General features: G+C 38.3%; 3 protein-coding genes across 3 annotated transcripts; 1 reads left to right on the forward strand and 2 right to left on the reverse strand.

Annotated features, from left to right (window-relative positions):
* Positions 1-879: 879 nt before the first annotated feature.
* LOC128360294 (C5a anaphylatoxin chemotactic receptor 1) lies at positions 880-3,075 on the forward strand. Its single transcript, XM_053320702.1, has 2 exons — positions 880-1,265; positions 1,739-3,075. The coding sequence occupies exons 1-2, from the start codon at positions 1,137-1,139 to the stop codon at positions 2,672-2,674; spliced, it is 1,065 nt and encodes a 354-aa protein (XP_053176677.1). The 5' UTR covers positions 880-1,136; the 3' UTR covers positions 2,675-3,075.
* A 1,844-nt stretch (positions 3,076-4,919) lies between these two features.
* On the reverse strand, positions 4,920-10,252 carry cenpq (centromere protein Q). The gene is made up of 8 exons (XM_053321636.1): positions 9,961-10,252; positions 9,784-9,850; positions 8,510-8,609; positions 8,283-8,351; positions 7,580-7,709; positions 6,457-6,576; positions 5,609-5,683; positions 4,920-5,230 (listed from the first exon to the last, which is right to left on the reverse strand). The coding sequence occupies exons 1-8, from the start codon at positions 10,063-10,065 to the stop codon at positions 5,030-5,032; spliced, it is 867 nt and encodes a 288-aa protein (XP_053177611.1). The 5' UTR covers positions 10,066-10,252; the 3' UTR covers positions 4,920-5,029.
* A 1,507-nt stretch (positions 10,253-11,759) lies between these two features.
* Positions 11,760-15,287, reverse strand: mrpl16 (mitochondrial ribosomal protein L16). Its single transcript, XM_053318484.1, has 5 exons — positions 15,076-15,287; positions 13,669-13,740; positions 13,317-13,465; positions 12,522-12,815; positions 11,760-12,210 (listed from the first exon to the last, which is right to left on the reverse strand). The coding sequence occupies exons 1-5, from the start codon at positions 15,143-15,145 to the stop codon at positions 12,019-12,021; spliced, it is 777 nt and encodes a 258-aa protein (XP_053174459.1). The 5' UTR covers positions 15,146-15,287; the 3' UTR covers positions 11,760-12,018.
* Positions 15,288-16,535: the final 1,248 nt, after the last annotated feature.

Genomic DNA, 16,535 nt, shown 5'->3' on the forward strand with positions numbered 1-16,535 from the left:
TTTACTGGACCGAAGTGCAGCTTTCGTTACAGTGGATCATACATTTTTACTAAACAGACTCAGGAACTGGGTTGGCAAAGGTGGAACTGCCCTTAACTGGTTTTCTTCCTACTTACTTATGCCCCATGGCCATATTATTTGCCATTCCACCCCTGTGTCATACCATCGTAAGTCTCCTACAGTACTAAAAATCAGCAATCTGGATTCTCTGCACTGCTGCCATTAAGGACTGAATGGCCTCCAACTCCCTGTGACTGAACACGAATAAGACTGAAGTCCTGGTTATTGATCCTGATCACATTTCTAATAGTGTCACCACCTAACTTGGTCCATTAACAACTAACACGACACACTCACAAAAAAAGTAGTTTTTGATCAATATTTCCACTTCAACCAGCACATTCAGATTAATATTCAATCGTGTTACCTACAAATCAGAAATATTTCCAAAATCAAAGCAAGGTTCCTCAAAAATATAATGGAACAACTTATTCAACCCATCATTTTCTCTCTTCTAGACTATTGTAATTTATTATTCACTTATCTAAATGATGCAGCAGCTGCCTGTTACATTGGCTCCCCATCCATTACAGAATTCAATTTAAGATACCACTAATTACTTTTAAATCCCTACATAGTCTGGCTCAGCTTTACATTTCAGAACTCCTAATGTGACCGTACCAAGATCCCTCAGATCAGGAAATCAAATGTTGTTAAACGTTCCCAGGTCCAGGCTTAAAATTAAGGGAGACCATGCTTTTACTATTGTAGTTCCAACACTGTGGAATAAACTCCTACTCAGTAGCAAGTCAGTTGAGTCAGTGCCCCTGTTTTTTAATTGTTAATGTTTTTCTTTTATATGTGTTTTATCTCTTTATGCTCAACCATTGTTTTTATTGTGTTTCCATGTATGATGTTCTTTTAATTTTATTCTGCTTAAATGGTGTGTATTGTTTTTTGTGAAGCACCTTGTAACTATGGCTTGGAAAAGTGCTATCTAAATAATGTTTACTGTTATTATCATTATTATTTTTGATCATTTATAAATGTAAAATACCCACAACATCGACATTACCGTTTTATTAAAGATATGTCCTCAAACTGTTTCAGCTCATCTCCAGTTTGACATCACCACAATGGCTGAGATGAATGGCACCCAGTTTCTTGTGAAACAAATCCCAACCAGCCTCAACACATCCAGAGACTCTTGGCAGAACGATGCAAGCAGGGGAGTCCAAATGGCAGCTACTGTGATCATTTTCCTGGTGAGAGATCCTATCTGACCCCCAAGTCACCCTAATCCAGAAATATTGTACAATGTTATGTTATTGTAACAAAAAAGCGGGTTGTGGTTCTCTGCCCAACTCCAGCAAATCAGTAGTTCTGGCCAAGATCTAATCCACCACATAACGCCCCCATAAAACCACAACTTGTTTTTACTGTGTAGTTTCTGTACAGATTAAATCAACAAGGTTTAGAGGTTCTGGAGGGCAGATATCTTTACCCTTGTACAGAGCCACATTAGCTGTTTCCCCATGGTTCCAATTTTTATGCTCAGCTAAGATAATTGACTGCTGGCTATAGCTTCATATTTCACTGACAGATGGTTTGATCTTCTCATTAAACTATTGGCAAAAGACAAATAAAGGGCTTTTCAATTTTGCAGAATGTCAAAATATTGCAATAAAAGTTGGTCATCAATAATGTAATTAACAACTGGTCTTCTTGGTTCCTTTAGGTTGGCATACCTCTGAATGGGCTGGTGGTTTGGGCACTTGGACTGCGGAGTCAGCGTCACCTGGTACGCAGAGGCAGCGGTGAAGAGACACGAGCCGCCAGCAGTTTCCGCATCTATGTATTGAACCTGGCCCTAGCCGACCTGGTGCTGCTCCTGCGTACCCCCCTCATGCTTGGCTACCTCGCTCACAACAACAGTTGGCCATTTGGCCTTGTCTTCTGCCACCTGATCATGTTCTTCCGAGGTCTGGGGTTGTACGCCTCAGCTTTCCTCCTCTGTGCTGTGGCTCTGGAGCGATGCCTGTGTCTACTGAAGCCTGTGTGGGCTCGACTACGCCGCCCCTCCTGGGCTGTTCCTCTGGTTTGTGGCATCTTATGGCTGGTAGCAACCATCCTGTCTGCACCCTACCTCTACAGCGCCACCCTGAAAGAAATCAACGGGACATACCAGTGCATTGAGAAGGGAAAGTTTGACATGGGCTTGTTTGTCACAGAGACTGTAGCAGGTTTCATTTTGCCCCTGCTTGTGTTCTTAGGAAGTAATTTGGCTGTTGTGCTCACCGTTCATCAAGCAGTGCCCTCAACACCAACCTCATCCAGCCCTTCAAATGCCCGGAAGATGGCAAGGATGTACCACGTGCTCTTTTTCACAATGCTCCTCTTCCTCACTTGCTGGGTACCCTACTTTGTTTGTCGGTTCCTGCGGGCCCTGGCTGACAGACAATCTGAACTGTATAAAAGAGCAAGTATTGCAACATACTACTCTCTGTTCCTGGTGTACAGCAAGAGTGCTCTAAACCCTGTGCTGTATGTGTTTGCTGCTCGAGGCTTAGGCCGTGCTATCCGAGCTTCAGTCGTCTCCACTATTGAACGACTTTTCAATGATGACTCCATGGAATCCATACGAAGAAAGTCACTTAAGAACTCCCAGATGTAGCCAAGAGATGCATTTGAAAGAAGTTGTTACATTAAATCAATTCCACTTGGACAAAAAGGTCCACAACTTCTTCATCTGTGTTTTGCAGTTTTACAATAGTATAAGACGCCAACTGTATTATTGACTATCTTCTCAATGCAATGGAAGAGCGGAGAGGACGCTGGCATTGACGTCAACTATATTATTATCATTGCTCACCAGTACCCTTTTTGGATATTTTTCTTCTTTACCATCACTCGGGGACTCTTGTTTCTGTTCATTGCTACCACTGTGAAGTATTCACCTGGGCAGCCTCTCAGGTTTCCCTGGTGCAGTCAGTCTCTACGCCTGGCCCTGGAACCCACAGCTTCCTCAGCCGAGCCGTTGCTGATCACCTTCATGATGTTGAATTATTCCGTCACCCAACGGATGAAGTTCAACACCACTCCACCATGCATATCATTTATTAAACAACTTGGACTCAAATCCAATTCACAGAATGTAACGGGGCCGCTCTACAAATTCAAATCGCCTCCTCTCCAAGACTATACTCAGCACTTTTAACAGACTTTTAAGAGAGGAAACATTTATTTTTAATAGATCTTTTGTCTTTTAATTATTTTCTGATGTTTTGTCTTGTAGCATTTTGAGTTTTGCTTTGCAAATGTAAAGTGCTTTATAAATTAAATGTATTATCATTATTATTATTATTATTAGCCTATTAGCATTATTATTATTATTATTATATTAGACTAACCAAAATGTGAACTCTTTAAACATTAAGGGGTTGAGTTACTGTAAAGCAAGGTATCCAATTTAGGCCAGTGTTTCCGAAATGAGTCTGAAAGCCACAGCAAATAAAGAAGTTAATTGAATTAGTGTTACACTCCAGAGAGATATTTTGATCAAACCTTAAGGAGAGCTTTGTTGGATCATAGTTTGATTACACCCATTTCAGTCTCTTCACCTCCTAACACACTTTGTGACAGAAATTTCCGTCCAATGGATAAACATTTAATTTAGAGACCTAGACTGATGATGCCTAGGCAATTTCAACATTTCAGAGAAAGACAGGAGAAAGTAAAACGGTGAGTCAGGCTGGGTTTCTCTACTGCCAGAGTAAGAAACTATGTGGACACGAATGTCATTTGAAAAAGTTGATGACTGAGACTCCAAAAATGCTGCGTCTGTTACAACACGCTGAAGGCTGGACCATAATTGGGCATGTAAATGAAATCGTGAATCATCTTGTCCATTTGTTAGTTGGCAGGAAACGCCTTCATGGTAAATAACAGGCCAATGTCAACATATACTTTCATTGCTAATTCCTTTGCCCCAGGGTAACATCCCACATGTGGAGAGCTTCAAGAAAAACTCAGAGTCATACAAGGTTGTATGCTCTGTCTCAATATGGTCCAAGGAATGTGATACAGGTTGTACCTTATCAAAATCAACAATGACTCAGATCCACTCCTAGATGTACGTAATAAACTGGTTGCTGAATGTATTTCTGTAGACTCTTTAAGGACTGAAACATAAAATGCACAACGGGGTCATTATCTCATTGGAAATACACTTTTTTATGCTAAGATAGCTTTATTAATGTTTGTTCTTAATAAAATCACACGTGTTAATTGTTCATACATTGTTGAAAAAAGAGAAAATCTTCATTAATTTGTAGCACATGACATTTATTTTCTTTCTACATTAAAACATGAATAAACAAAAGTATTTTCTTTAAATGTGAAGTATTCAATTACATGAGATAAGACCAGCACCCAGCTTATATCTGTCTACACTCATCAGATGTACTCATCTTAAAAGGTCCAATAGGCAATAATATAAGTAATGAATTATGAGGTTGAATATCTGACTTTTCCCCCAGAGAACCAATACAGCCAATACATGTATAATTTACATATGGAATTTAATACTCTCTCTCTGCACATTGGTTTGCACTTTCGCTTTCTGTTTGTTGAAGAGGCACTGACTGTGGTACGAGAGTTAACTTGATCACTACTATGATCAGTTTGTCCCCTGCAGGTAGCGAACCAGTCAGCAGTTTATAGATATCAAGATCATAATTTGGCAGGAAAAAACAAACGGCGGAAACATCTGAAACATGTACAGTATCTGTTTTTCTGCTTAGTCTGTACTAACAGTCAATAGCAATGTCCAAACCTGTGGGTCTGACTGTGGTTCTTTTGTCTGAGGTTCAAAAGCCACACAAAGAGGAACTGAATAACATTAAGACCAAGTAATACTTCCCCGAAAGTAAAAAACAACATTAAAAAAAATTTGCGTACATTTTCAAACGTGTTAGATTTGTAATTTCTTTTTTAAATTCTTTTCTGCACAGAGTAAGGAGAGTTTTGTCTAGGTTTCCTTTGAACAAGGAGCACCAGTGACAGGGATGAATGGTGGGAGGTCAAGGTTGAGCAGCTGATCAGCATGTTTGTGTGCTTTCATAAATAGTGCCTGGGCATCCTGAATGGCGTCCGATTTCTGCAAGATTTCTCCCAGTTTTCGTGCAGCGGTCTCAGAGTCTGTGTCTGGTATCATTTTTCTCATCTGAGCCTGAGAAAAACAGAAAAATTAAGTGCTGCTGTGTGATTAAGTGCGTCTCTGGTAAATGTGGAATATTATGACAGTCATGTAAATTGTTCTCTGACACAAAAACAAAGCTTTAACCTGTAGCTGATAAAAAACAACACTGACATTATAGAAAGACCCTCATGTCACATTCTCTCTGTGCCTTTCGTAAGACTTTTATTTTCACAATTTTCTTGAAAAATTACACTAGACCTTCCTGTTCCTGTTGTAGTGGAAGTGCATACTAAGACATTTTGAAATGTAATTGACAAAAAAAGGAAAAAAAGGTACTGAAAAATATGAGAAGTTGGTTGTGCAACATGTCTGTGTCAAACAGATACTTGACATTGTGAAAGTGTTTACCTCTAATGTGGTTCGATCCTTTTGTAGAGGGAGAGGGGGGAGGTTGAGGACTGCTTGCTCAGTTATCTGTAAGATCTGAAAGAGGAAGGAAGACAAGGATTTTCTAAAGAAAAGTCAGAGAGATTTACTGTAGTTTACTACATTTATTTCAGGGACCATGTACAAAATACATTGATCTCAAACAAAGAAAAAATATGCTGTGTACCAGCATACCTAATTTAGCTACCTAATTTCCATCTGTAGTCCCTGGATAGGTGAACAGAGATGTGTGTAGACTTACTTATGTCAAAGCAGCTGATATTTGTGAGGTTTCCCACTGCTGTTTCTGGGTCACCTCAATACTGGTGTCAACAGTAATGAAATGACCTATTTAATGTAGTAAAATCTCAAAGACCTTTTTGCCAGAGTAAATAAAAAATGTAAAAAATGTATTACAAGGAGGACTGTTAGGCCAATAGCTATGTTATGTAGGTAATACACAAAGACTGATTTTTAAAGTCATCATTTTAAAGAATTTCTCATCCAACCAATCTACATAAGGTCTGCAAGTCCAAGTATGGGCAGACTGAAAGAGGATCGATGGATGGATAGATTCAGTATAGCAGTAGAGGGATGGATACAATACCAATAATTATACCGCCTTGTCACAACATTTCTTCTTCCTGCCTCCAAATGTAAATATTGAGTTAAAAAGTCTCTTATCACAAGTGTAAAGAAAACCCTACCTTGTTTTACCGAATCAATCAAGGAATATGGAGAAATGTAATACCAGATAACACAAATTTAGTACACAGACAGACTGTTACGTTTATGCAGGTTTTATTTGCAGTTGTATGAGTGTGTTGCACCTCTTTAGCTTTCTCCTCCTCATCTTCCACACTTGCTCTCAATGTGCTGCATGCGTGCTCTAAAGAGACGGTCTGTTCCTCTGTCTTCTCAAGAGCACTGACCACAGCCCTCAAGTCTTCCTGAAAACCCAGAAACACTGATATATTAGATTATTAAATACGCCGATTGACACACATATCAGTACGCACTTTTCAAGATAGTTTCACTGTATAGCAGCCTCAGAAGGAGAATATACATTTTCAAAACATATATTATTTCTTATTGGATTACCTTGCCATTTATTGCATTTTGGGCTCCAGCTAAGTACTATTTGTATTATTAATTCATTCCTCAATTGTTTTTGGGATAATCTATTAAACATTTTATCTTATTTGTGTCCAACCAACAGGTACAAAGGTTTACTATTTCAAATTGTGGAGAAATTAGTGGAAAATAGTGGAGAAAAGCTGCAAATCTGAAGCTGAAACCCATGGAGGCGAGAAAAAAATATCTGCTCTGTTTTTCTGAATTAATAAGATAACTCAAAATCCCAGGAGAAACCTGAAATTTTGTTCATCATTAGCCTCTTGTGCTCTTATAAAGTATTTGCCTGTTCTGTTCATCACAAGCAATAAAATAGATTGCCTAAAATAAAACTGTGCCTATTTTGAACGATTGGTTTCTATGCCTGGTGGAGTGCCATTACCTTATTAATGGCATTTTAACCTAAACAAAAAAATGTGTAAAAATGTAACAAAGGTAAGGGTAGCTTAAATAGTAGATAATTGTATGATGTTTTTTCGGTGCTTCTTAATTTATTCAAACATGGGTCAAATTTGACCCGCAAACACTAAGGGTGTAAACATTTTTCAAACACAATAGGAGGGTTCAGTAATCAATAGATGGTATCGTTATTAGTTTGTCCACTTTGCTCTGACAAAAATAATTTTATCAAAGCAAAAGAAGCAAACACACCAGACTGCCTACAGAGCTGAGAGGTTTTTTTGGAATTTGAAACAGGATTTTGAGGTATCTAATTAATTCATTAAAACAGAGCAGAATTACTTTTCTCAAATAACAGCACACATGAAGTAGCAACGTCTTACTGTGCCCTTCTCCTAACCCACACACAAGGTGTCTCACCTCCAGCGAGCTCAGAGTTTTCTTTCCAGCCACAGACTTCTTGGCCTCCTCCTGGTGGCGGTGAGATGAATGATCCAATTCTTTTTGTTTCTGCACTTGAACTTTGAGCTGTGCACAGTGAGTAAGGAACCTGGTTTGGAAAATATATCAGCAAAAGTGTTAACCGCCAAAGATAAAGGGCACATACATTGGTACATATTTGGCAATTTAAGGGACCTCTCTTCAAAACTTTGAGTGGATGATCTTTGAATCAATACTGGTGGATCAGATTGAGGATTGGGCTGGGAGAAAACCCAATGTTAGTTTCTCCGCTTTCTCAAGGTCAGGTGATTTTATTCATACCCGTAGGTACATTTGTTCGGCAGTGAAGTGTCACTTTCCATGTTGTTTTCTCTTACCATAATATATGATAACACTTGAATCCTGTGTTGTTTTATCTATTTATGTACAGCACTCTGTTTCAGCTGTGGTTGTTTTAAAGTGCTATATAAATAAAGTTGAGTTGAGTTGAGAGAGTTGAAATCAAGGACAGTCTCTTGCTGAAACACATGCCCATAGCATTACAGCATCTTCCTTCAGAGACACAGCCAACAACCTTCTCCTACTGATTAAACATATAACTGGAGGAGTTAGTGAATATCTAACCATTACAAAGCAGATTTCTGCCATTTATTTACATCCAAATTTGCACATTCTTCCTCACCTGTTTTTCACTATGTTTAGATGCTCCTGGCTCTCTTTCTTCTCTGTCCGTCTCAAGGCAAGAGTTGCTCTGTGGACACAGAAAAAAGTGTAATTGCACTATTATTAATGAGCAAATAAATACATATTATACATACATATGTCAATAATAATGACAATAATGCCTTTCAGAGTAACAATAAGAGCCACACAGGTAGTAAAAGTGCTCATTTACATGGTGACACTCACAGTATGGACAAGTCCATTATGTTCTCCAGAGCAATGATGGTTGACTTTGGTAAGTTTTCCTGACTTTTGACTTTTTGGACGACTGAAGATGATCCTTCAGCTATTCAAAACACAGGCAGAAGTACCACAAAGAAAACATCAGAGTTAGTGCAAATCTTACAGCTAACTTACTGCATCAATATTATTGGAGCTAGCTGCATCATACACAGACATGATGACAAATTAAAGGAAAAACAAACATAAAGTGTCTTAGTATGGTTTTGGGCCACTACACTATCACAAAAGCTTCAGTGTCTTGGCATTGATTCAATAGTCTCTGAACTCTACTGGAGGGATAAACACCATTCTTCCAAAATATATTCCCTAATTTGGTGTTTTAATTATGACGGTCTAACACATCGGTCTCCCACACATCGTCAACTGGATTGGTTCACATTATTTTCATACTCATCATACCATTCAGTGACCCCTCGTGACATATGACTGGGGGCATTGTCTTCCATGAAGAGACCACTCTCATCTGGACAGAAATGTTTAAACACAGGATGTGGCAGATGGCCACCCACTTAGAACCTGAGTCTGCCTGAGATTTATTCCCATTAAAAGGGAGTTTTTCCTTGCCACTGTCGCCAAGTGCTTGCTCATGTGGGAATTTTGGGTCTCTTTAATCTAAATTTAAATGTATCTAGACCTGCGCTATATGTATAGTGCCTTTAGATGACTTCTGTTGTGATTTGGTGCTATATACATAAAGATTGATTGTTTGATTGGTTGATTGAGCAGCTGTGATTTGCAGTGACTAGAGGACCCAAATCACGTTGGCAAAATGCCCCCCACAGCACAACAAAGTTCCTGGATACCCTCACGGTAGTGGATCAGAACAGTGCCTATGATTTTTGGATCAAATGTGCATTCATCCTTGTAATGAGGGGGGCACTCAAAACCTACCATTAGATCCCTCTCCATATAACTGACTGCTCATACAGTCACAGTGACACCCTCTTTTAAAGTCACTTCATTTAAGTCACGATATTTTCCTTTTGCCAGATATAAAATCAGAATACACTGGGCCTGCTGAGCCATTTTTATAAATGACTGAGAGCATGATTTAATGTTATGGTTGCTTAATTGTACCATGCAGAGCACCTGTGTGGAAACACCTGCATTCATCATGTTACTGTTCTCGTTTATTCGGTTTTTTTTTTCCTTTGACACAAGTCTGTATTCGTACAATCTTAAGAAGCAGGACACTGGACTAAAATAGCTGCTTTGACCTTTCCGTTTCTGTGCTGTTTTTGAGTGAGTGCTGTTGCCATGGTGACCGTCACTGGGCTCCGGATCCTGTAGTAACACACATTGGAGCGGATGGAGCATATTAAATTTAGCAGATAGCGAGTTAACCAAAGTAATAATAAACCGATGCAGACATGTGAGGGCTTTTCTTATCTTACCCGATGCTGCGGTGCTTGTTTACTCGTCGTCTTGTCTGATTTTGTCTTGTTTTTCAGGTTTGGTGCTTTTGATGCCGCCCGGTTAGAGCCTCGCGCGGGCTTCATATCTGAGTTAGTTGACGTACGTAAATTAGCGTAAATGTAGCTAATGTAACAGGTAACGTTAATGTAATGACGCTCGGCTAAATAAACCAACACCAGCAGTAAAGTAATGACGTTAAATATATAATGAGTCTTTGTGGTGAAAAGGAAGCATCTAAAACAAGTTCATCTCAAACAAACTGGACGTGTCGCCGATTTCGCGCTGTTGTTTTCGAACAGTTCAATGCGCAACACGCATGCGCATGTTCCCTGAGAGATATTCCCTAAGTAGCGCCTGTCAGGCACACATATTCTCAGCCTTCCTCTTTTTAATAGCCTAACCTTTCTTTTATACAGTCTATGAGCCTAACCGAATATCAGTCAGACACGTTTCTACACTCCATTGAATATTTTGAGTTGTCAATACAAAACAACTTCCATCCTTGTGATACGAAAGTAAATCGCTACCTGCGAGGCCAAAAACGGGGCACCAAAACATCCATCCACAATGGTGGATTGAAAACATTATGGGTCTCTCGAAATCAGGGGCGATTGTAGGATCGTGCCTTTCGATGGGCTCAGCTCCTAATGAGAATTTGACATACAATGCCCTGCATGTATTTTTTTTTAAAACAATAGTAATTTATTCATTTTTAGGGGTGCTGAGATCAAATTTAGGGGTCCTAGAGCCCCCATGCTCCATATATCTATAAAAGTAAAACCATTGCACAAATATATAATATGTGATTTAACTCTACTAAACCATCTATTTACAAAACATAAACAGTCTGAGATGCCTTACGAAAAAAGTGCAATAACATTACTTCTCAGTCTTTTACAGATTATTTTGCACAGAGGCTGCTGATTGACAACATTTTTGCACAATGTTCAATATACATATGGTTTAAATATGACCACAGTCATTGTCATCTTCAGGGGTAGGGGGATTCTGAAACAGCATTTTACATGAAGTAGGCTCGTCACAGCTTAACTTGCTTCGGAAACCTGGCATCATACTAAAAGTTATCCAGTGTACTTTCACCCCTGTGATACTTCCATGAATGAAAAGCACCCACAGACTCTGCTCCACTTGTCTTTCTGGATTTTTACCTAGAAAACATAAAACTTGATTCTTGGTTGTTGTTGTTTTTACCATATTCTAGTGTACTGTGCCTGCTAATAAAATGTTTGTTGTATTGGATAATGTTCATACTCAGTGGTGGAAAGTAACTAAGTATATTTACTCAAGTATCCAACATATTTCATTAAACTAGCTAACTGTATATAGTATATATATTCTGAACTAGCTCCACCTTCAGCAGCTATAACTGTTAACATGCTGCTTACACACTGATGTTTCAGTATTAATAATCTAATTATGTGATATAAAATATATCAGTGAGTGGGACAAAATTACTACTTGTACTTTAATATTCGGAAGTACATTTTGCTGCCAATATTAAGAAGGATTTTTCATGTAGGAAAAAATCAAAATAGTTTCCAATTAATTTTCTGACAACCAACTAATCAATTAATCATTGCAAGTCTAATCAGCACTGTTCTTCAAAATGAAGGTGTACTTTATTAATTACGGACATCATCACTATTAAACTTATTAACCAACTTAAATAGGGTAAATACTTATGCAATCAACTATCTTTTGTTATAAATCTCTCTGTTTTAGAGATAAATCTGTTGAGAGATGTTTTGATTTAACAGTCTGGTTTTACTGATGACAAGACAAAAAGACATTTATTCAATATTGTTCCAATCCTTGTTCCACCATTAATACCACCATAGAAACTGCAGTACATAATGAAGTTGACCAGGTTTGTAAACAAAAGGAAAAAAACGTTCTTTCAACAAAAAGTCAAATTAAAATACAGTTGAGTACAAAAAAGGACAGAAGATTCCCAAATATACCTGAAAATCTAAATGTTTGGATGACAAAGTATTATTTTCTGTCCTTCAGGTCCATCATACCCTCCCGGGGAAGTGGAATTTGCCTTTGAAACGTCCATGGTTGTTCAAGTCAAAGGGGCTAAGGACCCTCCTCATACCCATCATATTGCCCCACGCTATCTCTTTGAAGGTCCAGGGATTCTGGTTGTTCTGCTCCATATCAGCCTGCTTCTGTTGCATGGCTGCAAGACTCTCTCTGCTCATCACCTGTTGGTAACACAACATACAAGGAATTATTAGGTTATTAATAGGTTACTTACACTACTAGTTTACATAAGCAGATATTTAAAGTTTAATTCAATCAACACAAAATTCAGTCTAATTAAATCCCACAATATCGTTCTTAATTTGAAAAAATCACACTCTAAACTTTCAATACATGTTGGCTAATCTGTAAGGACTGAATCCTTAAGTATATGGTGTCATCACTTTTAGACAAAAATGATCAAATCGAGTTAAGACATTAGACTGACAAAAAGATGGGCAAAGTGCCATATATACAGTATCTGTAATCTCACCTTGGCAGGGAAGGGCATCTTCTTTGCCACTTCAGTCAAGATGTGTTGAATCTCCCCCAGCTCCACCTTTCCTCCTACTTCCACGATAAGACGACCATACTTGATAGGTGTCACATAGTGGTCGATGGCTCCTTTGCCCCCACCCATTCGGTGTCCCAGACTTTTACGTGTCACTGGCTTAAATGGGCTATTGATACGCCAGCGGGCAAATGTGGTCCGGGGATCCATCTTGCGGTTGATGGTTAGACGCATCATCTCCATGTGACCCCAGTGGAGGTAGCCTCCTCCCATAGCCTGAGCATATGAGGAAGAGAATGCTATGATAAACATGTTGTACTCAATAGTTAATACTAGGGCTGCAAATAACAATTATCTTCATCAATGATGATTCATTGATTCATTTTTTAAAACTATTTTCTTCATTAATCTGTAAGTTGTTTGGTATATAAGACAGTAAAAATGTCCATTCCCAAAGCCCAGAGTGAAACCTCAAATGTCTTTTTTAAGTCCTGACCAATGGTCCAAAACCCAAAGTTATTTAGTTTACGGTCACAGAGGACTGAAGAAATCAGAATGAATAAACTGGAAGCAGATCATTTTGATATTTTTTTCTTTAAAACAATGACTCAATGATCAATCAATTATCAAAATAGTTTACAATTAATTTAATAGTTGGCAACAAACAATTAATCTAATAATTGTTGCAGCTTTAATAAAAACATCAATTTTGCAGAATTATAAAGAAAAACATGTCAGATATCACCAACAGTGTTTATGGATGATAAATGTACTCACGACAATAGCGTACTCTCCAGTCGTGAAATCAGTTCCTGTCTTAGCTGGGCCTTGGATATCCCGCAGCTTCTTCATCTCTTTCCTGGCCTTTTTAAAGTTAGGCACCTTTTTCATAAACTTCAGTTTGGGTTTCTCTGGCAGCACCACATCTTTGAAGGTAAAAACAAGAGTGAGGGACCACACACACAACATATATTGCGGTGAGTATAGTATCAGGCAAACATATCCCCTTAAATGAAGGTTAACTTGAATACACTACAGGTGTTGTGACAAACCTTTCCACTTTGATATGTAACTTCAAAGTAAAATCATAATATATACATGACAAGAGAGTTCACAGAAGAATCATTACCTCTGTAGTCTGGAGGGACTTCATATGTCTTCAGCCCAGCAGCTAGGATTTTCAAATGGCTGTGCAGAAGACCTGTGAAACACGCAGCAGATGTTAGTATTATGTTTGACCAAATTCAGCCTGATACAGAACTATTATAATATGTTATTTTTGGTATTGCACTGCTCAGTTTGAATACGTTTCTTTGAACAAATCTAACAGGCTGTAGTAATAATGCAAAGAATCCCATTTTAATTAATTAAAACCTTCTGTAATGAGCATTAAAAGCAAAATATTTAAGCCAAAAGAGTTAAGACATTGAAAAGATGTTAATGTATTGACCAAACCTACACATCGTTAATCTCGATTTTGTCTTTTTCATCTTCAGGACTTGTTATCATTAGTTTAGTTTTAGTTTAATCCTGGTTTGAGACTACAACATTCAGACTAGACTGTGCAAAAGATTTAGGCATTAAAAGTAAGGTGAAGATGCTTCCAAATAATGCCATCAATCATTTTTATCCATTTATTACATTCATAAATCAAACCAATATTTGCTGTGACCAAAATTTCTCAAGGTACACTGCAGGTCGCTTGTTCATGCATCTTGTCAAACTTGTCACAGTTCTTCTGTCAATGATGTTGAGATCAGGACTCTATGGAGGCCAAGAAATCTGTAGCAGGACTCCCTGTTCTTCTTGTCGCAGAAGATAGTACTTTATGTGTCTGACTGTATGTTTGGGGTCATTCTCATTGTTGACAGTAATTTTGGGAAGGATCAGACACCTCTCTGGTGGTACTGTATTATGGATGAGAATCTAAACATCTGAAGTGCCTAAAACATTTACACAGTACAGTGTGTCTCCAGATGAAGAATGTTTTGGGGTTTTTTGTTTTTTTTGTTTTTGTTTTTGTTTTGGGGTCAGCTTTGTCAGAGTTCATCACTCCTTGCTATCTTCAGTCTGTCTGTTCTCTATTTACTTGTCTTCTTGCTTGCTGTCACCAGTATGTCACTCGCACCTCTACCTTTAAATCAGCATTTTAGCATGTCTTTCATTGTGGCCATATCATTACTGTGTGCAATCTATATAATTCTGCTGCGTGCACAGTAATTCTTACAAAATAATTATGTAATGTACTAGTAAATATGATCTCATTTCATAATGTTCTTGTTCTGAAGTTTTTTGTTAATTTGTTTTGATCCCATTACTGCAGAACTCCTTCATTTGCATATCACGACAATGACAGCCACTAGTTAAAATGATCTTTTTGTCCAACCCCGTCGCATTTACAGTGTTGTTTATAATTACACCATTACGTTAATGAATAAATACATATCCTAATAAATTAAAGACAGTCTTTCATTGCTAGTTTACTTAGTTTTGACTTAAACGTCACTACCGTTCACTTTAGCTAACGTTATATTACCTTGTTGGTGACCGTGGACTCTACAGATGCCGGTCAATCCCCCAACAGCAGTCTTGATAAATGACATCATGGTGGTAACCTTGAAAAAGAGCACTATAAGCACCAAACTATCACTTTACGCGGTCGGTATAAGACCATTTTACGTAGGTTATTCTTTGGACAGCTAATAAACACCACGCTTTACACAAGGTCGCCGGAGCTGCCTGATTCTCTCACCGCCGCATTCCGCTAAGGCCCGCCCTACTCCGCCTCTGATTGGTTAGTACTGGTTGGCTTCGGTAGTTAGATTGGTGAATGCATAGACATATGGGTGGGTGTCCAATCAGAGGTAGAGTAAGGGCGGGTCTTCACGGAATGCGGGTTGGATTCAAAAATATGGTTTCTCGAGTTCCGCCAGAAGAAGAAGAAGCATTTCCTGCCTGTATTTCACAATAAAAGCATATCTGTACAAATCTACAGAATTCAAAAGGACACTCTTAATGTGAAAAGCGGGGTTTCTTAGTTACTTTATTTTTAGTTTAAGCATAATGATAATAAACACAGTCAACTTTTCAATGGGGACACGCACTCATTTGTGCAAAAAAAATGCATTTAAAAGTTTATTTAAAGCTAATATGAAGCTTCAACCCTCCAAATCTGTCCAGTGCAGCTAAATGGGAAACGTTGTCTATTGAGACAGAAAGAGGGAACTGTGGGTGATATTCACTTAGACTTACTGAGATAGCTGAAGCCTCATATTAGCTTCAAATAAATGTTTAAATACTGGAAAAACTGCGAACCTATCAGACAATACTTTCCATTTAGAGTTTCTATTAGTGGTATTTCCCAAAAGCTTGAACATAAGGTAATGTTGAAGGAGCACTATAAAAACATCATCTGATTTGAGTCAGACACTTCATTTACTTGTTCAGAACAGAATAGTAATAGTAGACTATTACCCCCATCTTAGCTCTTCAAAGACACAACAATACACTCTACAGAGGAGTACACTGAACTAAAAGTTCCTAGCAGTGGGGCAGAACTTTGGCTCTTTACAGCATAACAAACATGTACAAAACATTTTCTGGCATGTCCCCTTTTTGTCTGCTTGCAATGTATTACTTTTATTGGCATTATTGGTACCTTTTATGGCATATTATCACCAATAACTATCTATATGAGACAGTGTATGAAATGGAGGGGCATCAGCCATTCTTTAAGGAAAAGTATGTTAATTTACCAACATGTTGGGTAATTTGACACGCAGACCAAGATGTTTCCTGTCAAAAATGAATGTCAAGTCAAGTCATTCAAGTCAGTGATGGGCTTCTGTGACACAGACAATACAGCGAGCAGCTTGTGAAAAACACAGCCACTCAGCACCACTAGTAAACAATCAAAGTTGATAATCAAAGTTATGTTTGTATCCCCCTCTTGCTTTCTTATCTATTGCTGTTTGTCTCTCATACACAAACACAGGG

This window comes from Scomber japonicus, chromosome 1 (assembly GCF_027409825.1).
Source record: "Scomber japonicus isolate fScoJap1 chromosome 1, fScoJap1.pri, whole genome shotgun sequence".
NCBI lineage: Eukaryota > Metazoa > Chordata > Actinopteri > Scombriformes > Scombridae > Scomber > Scomber japonicus.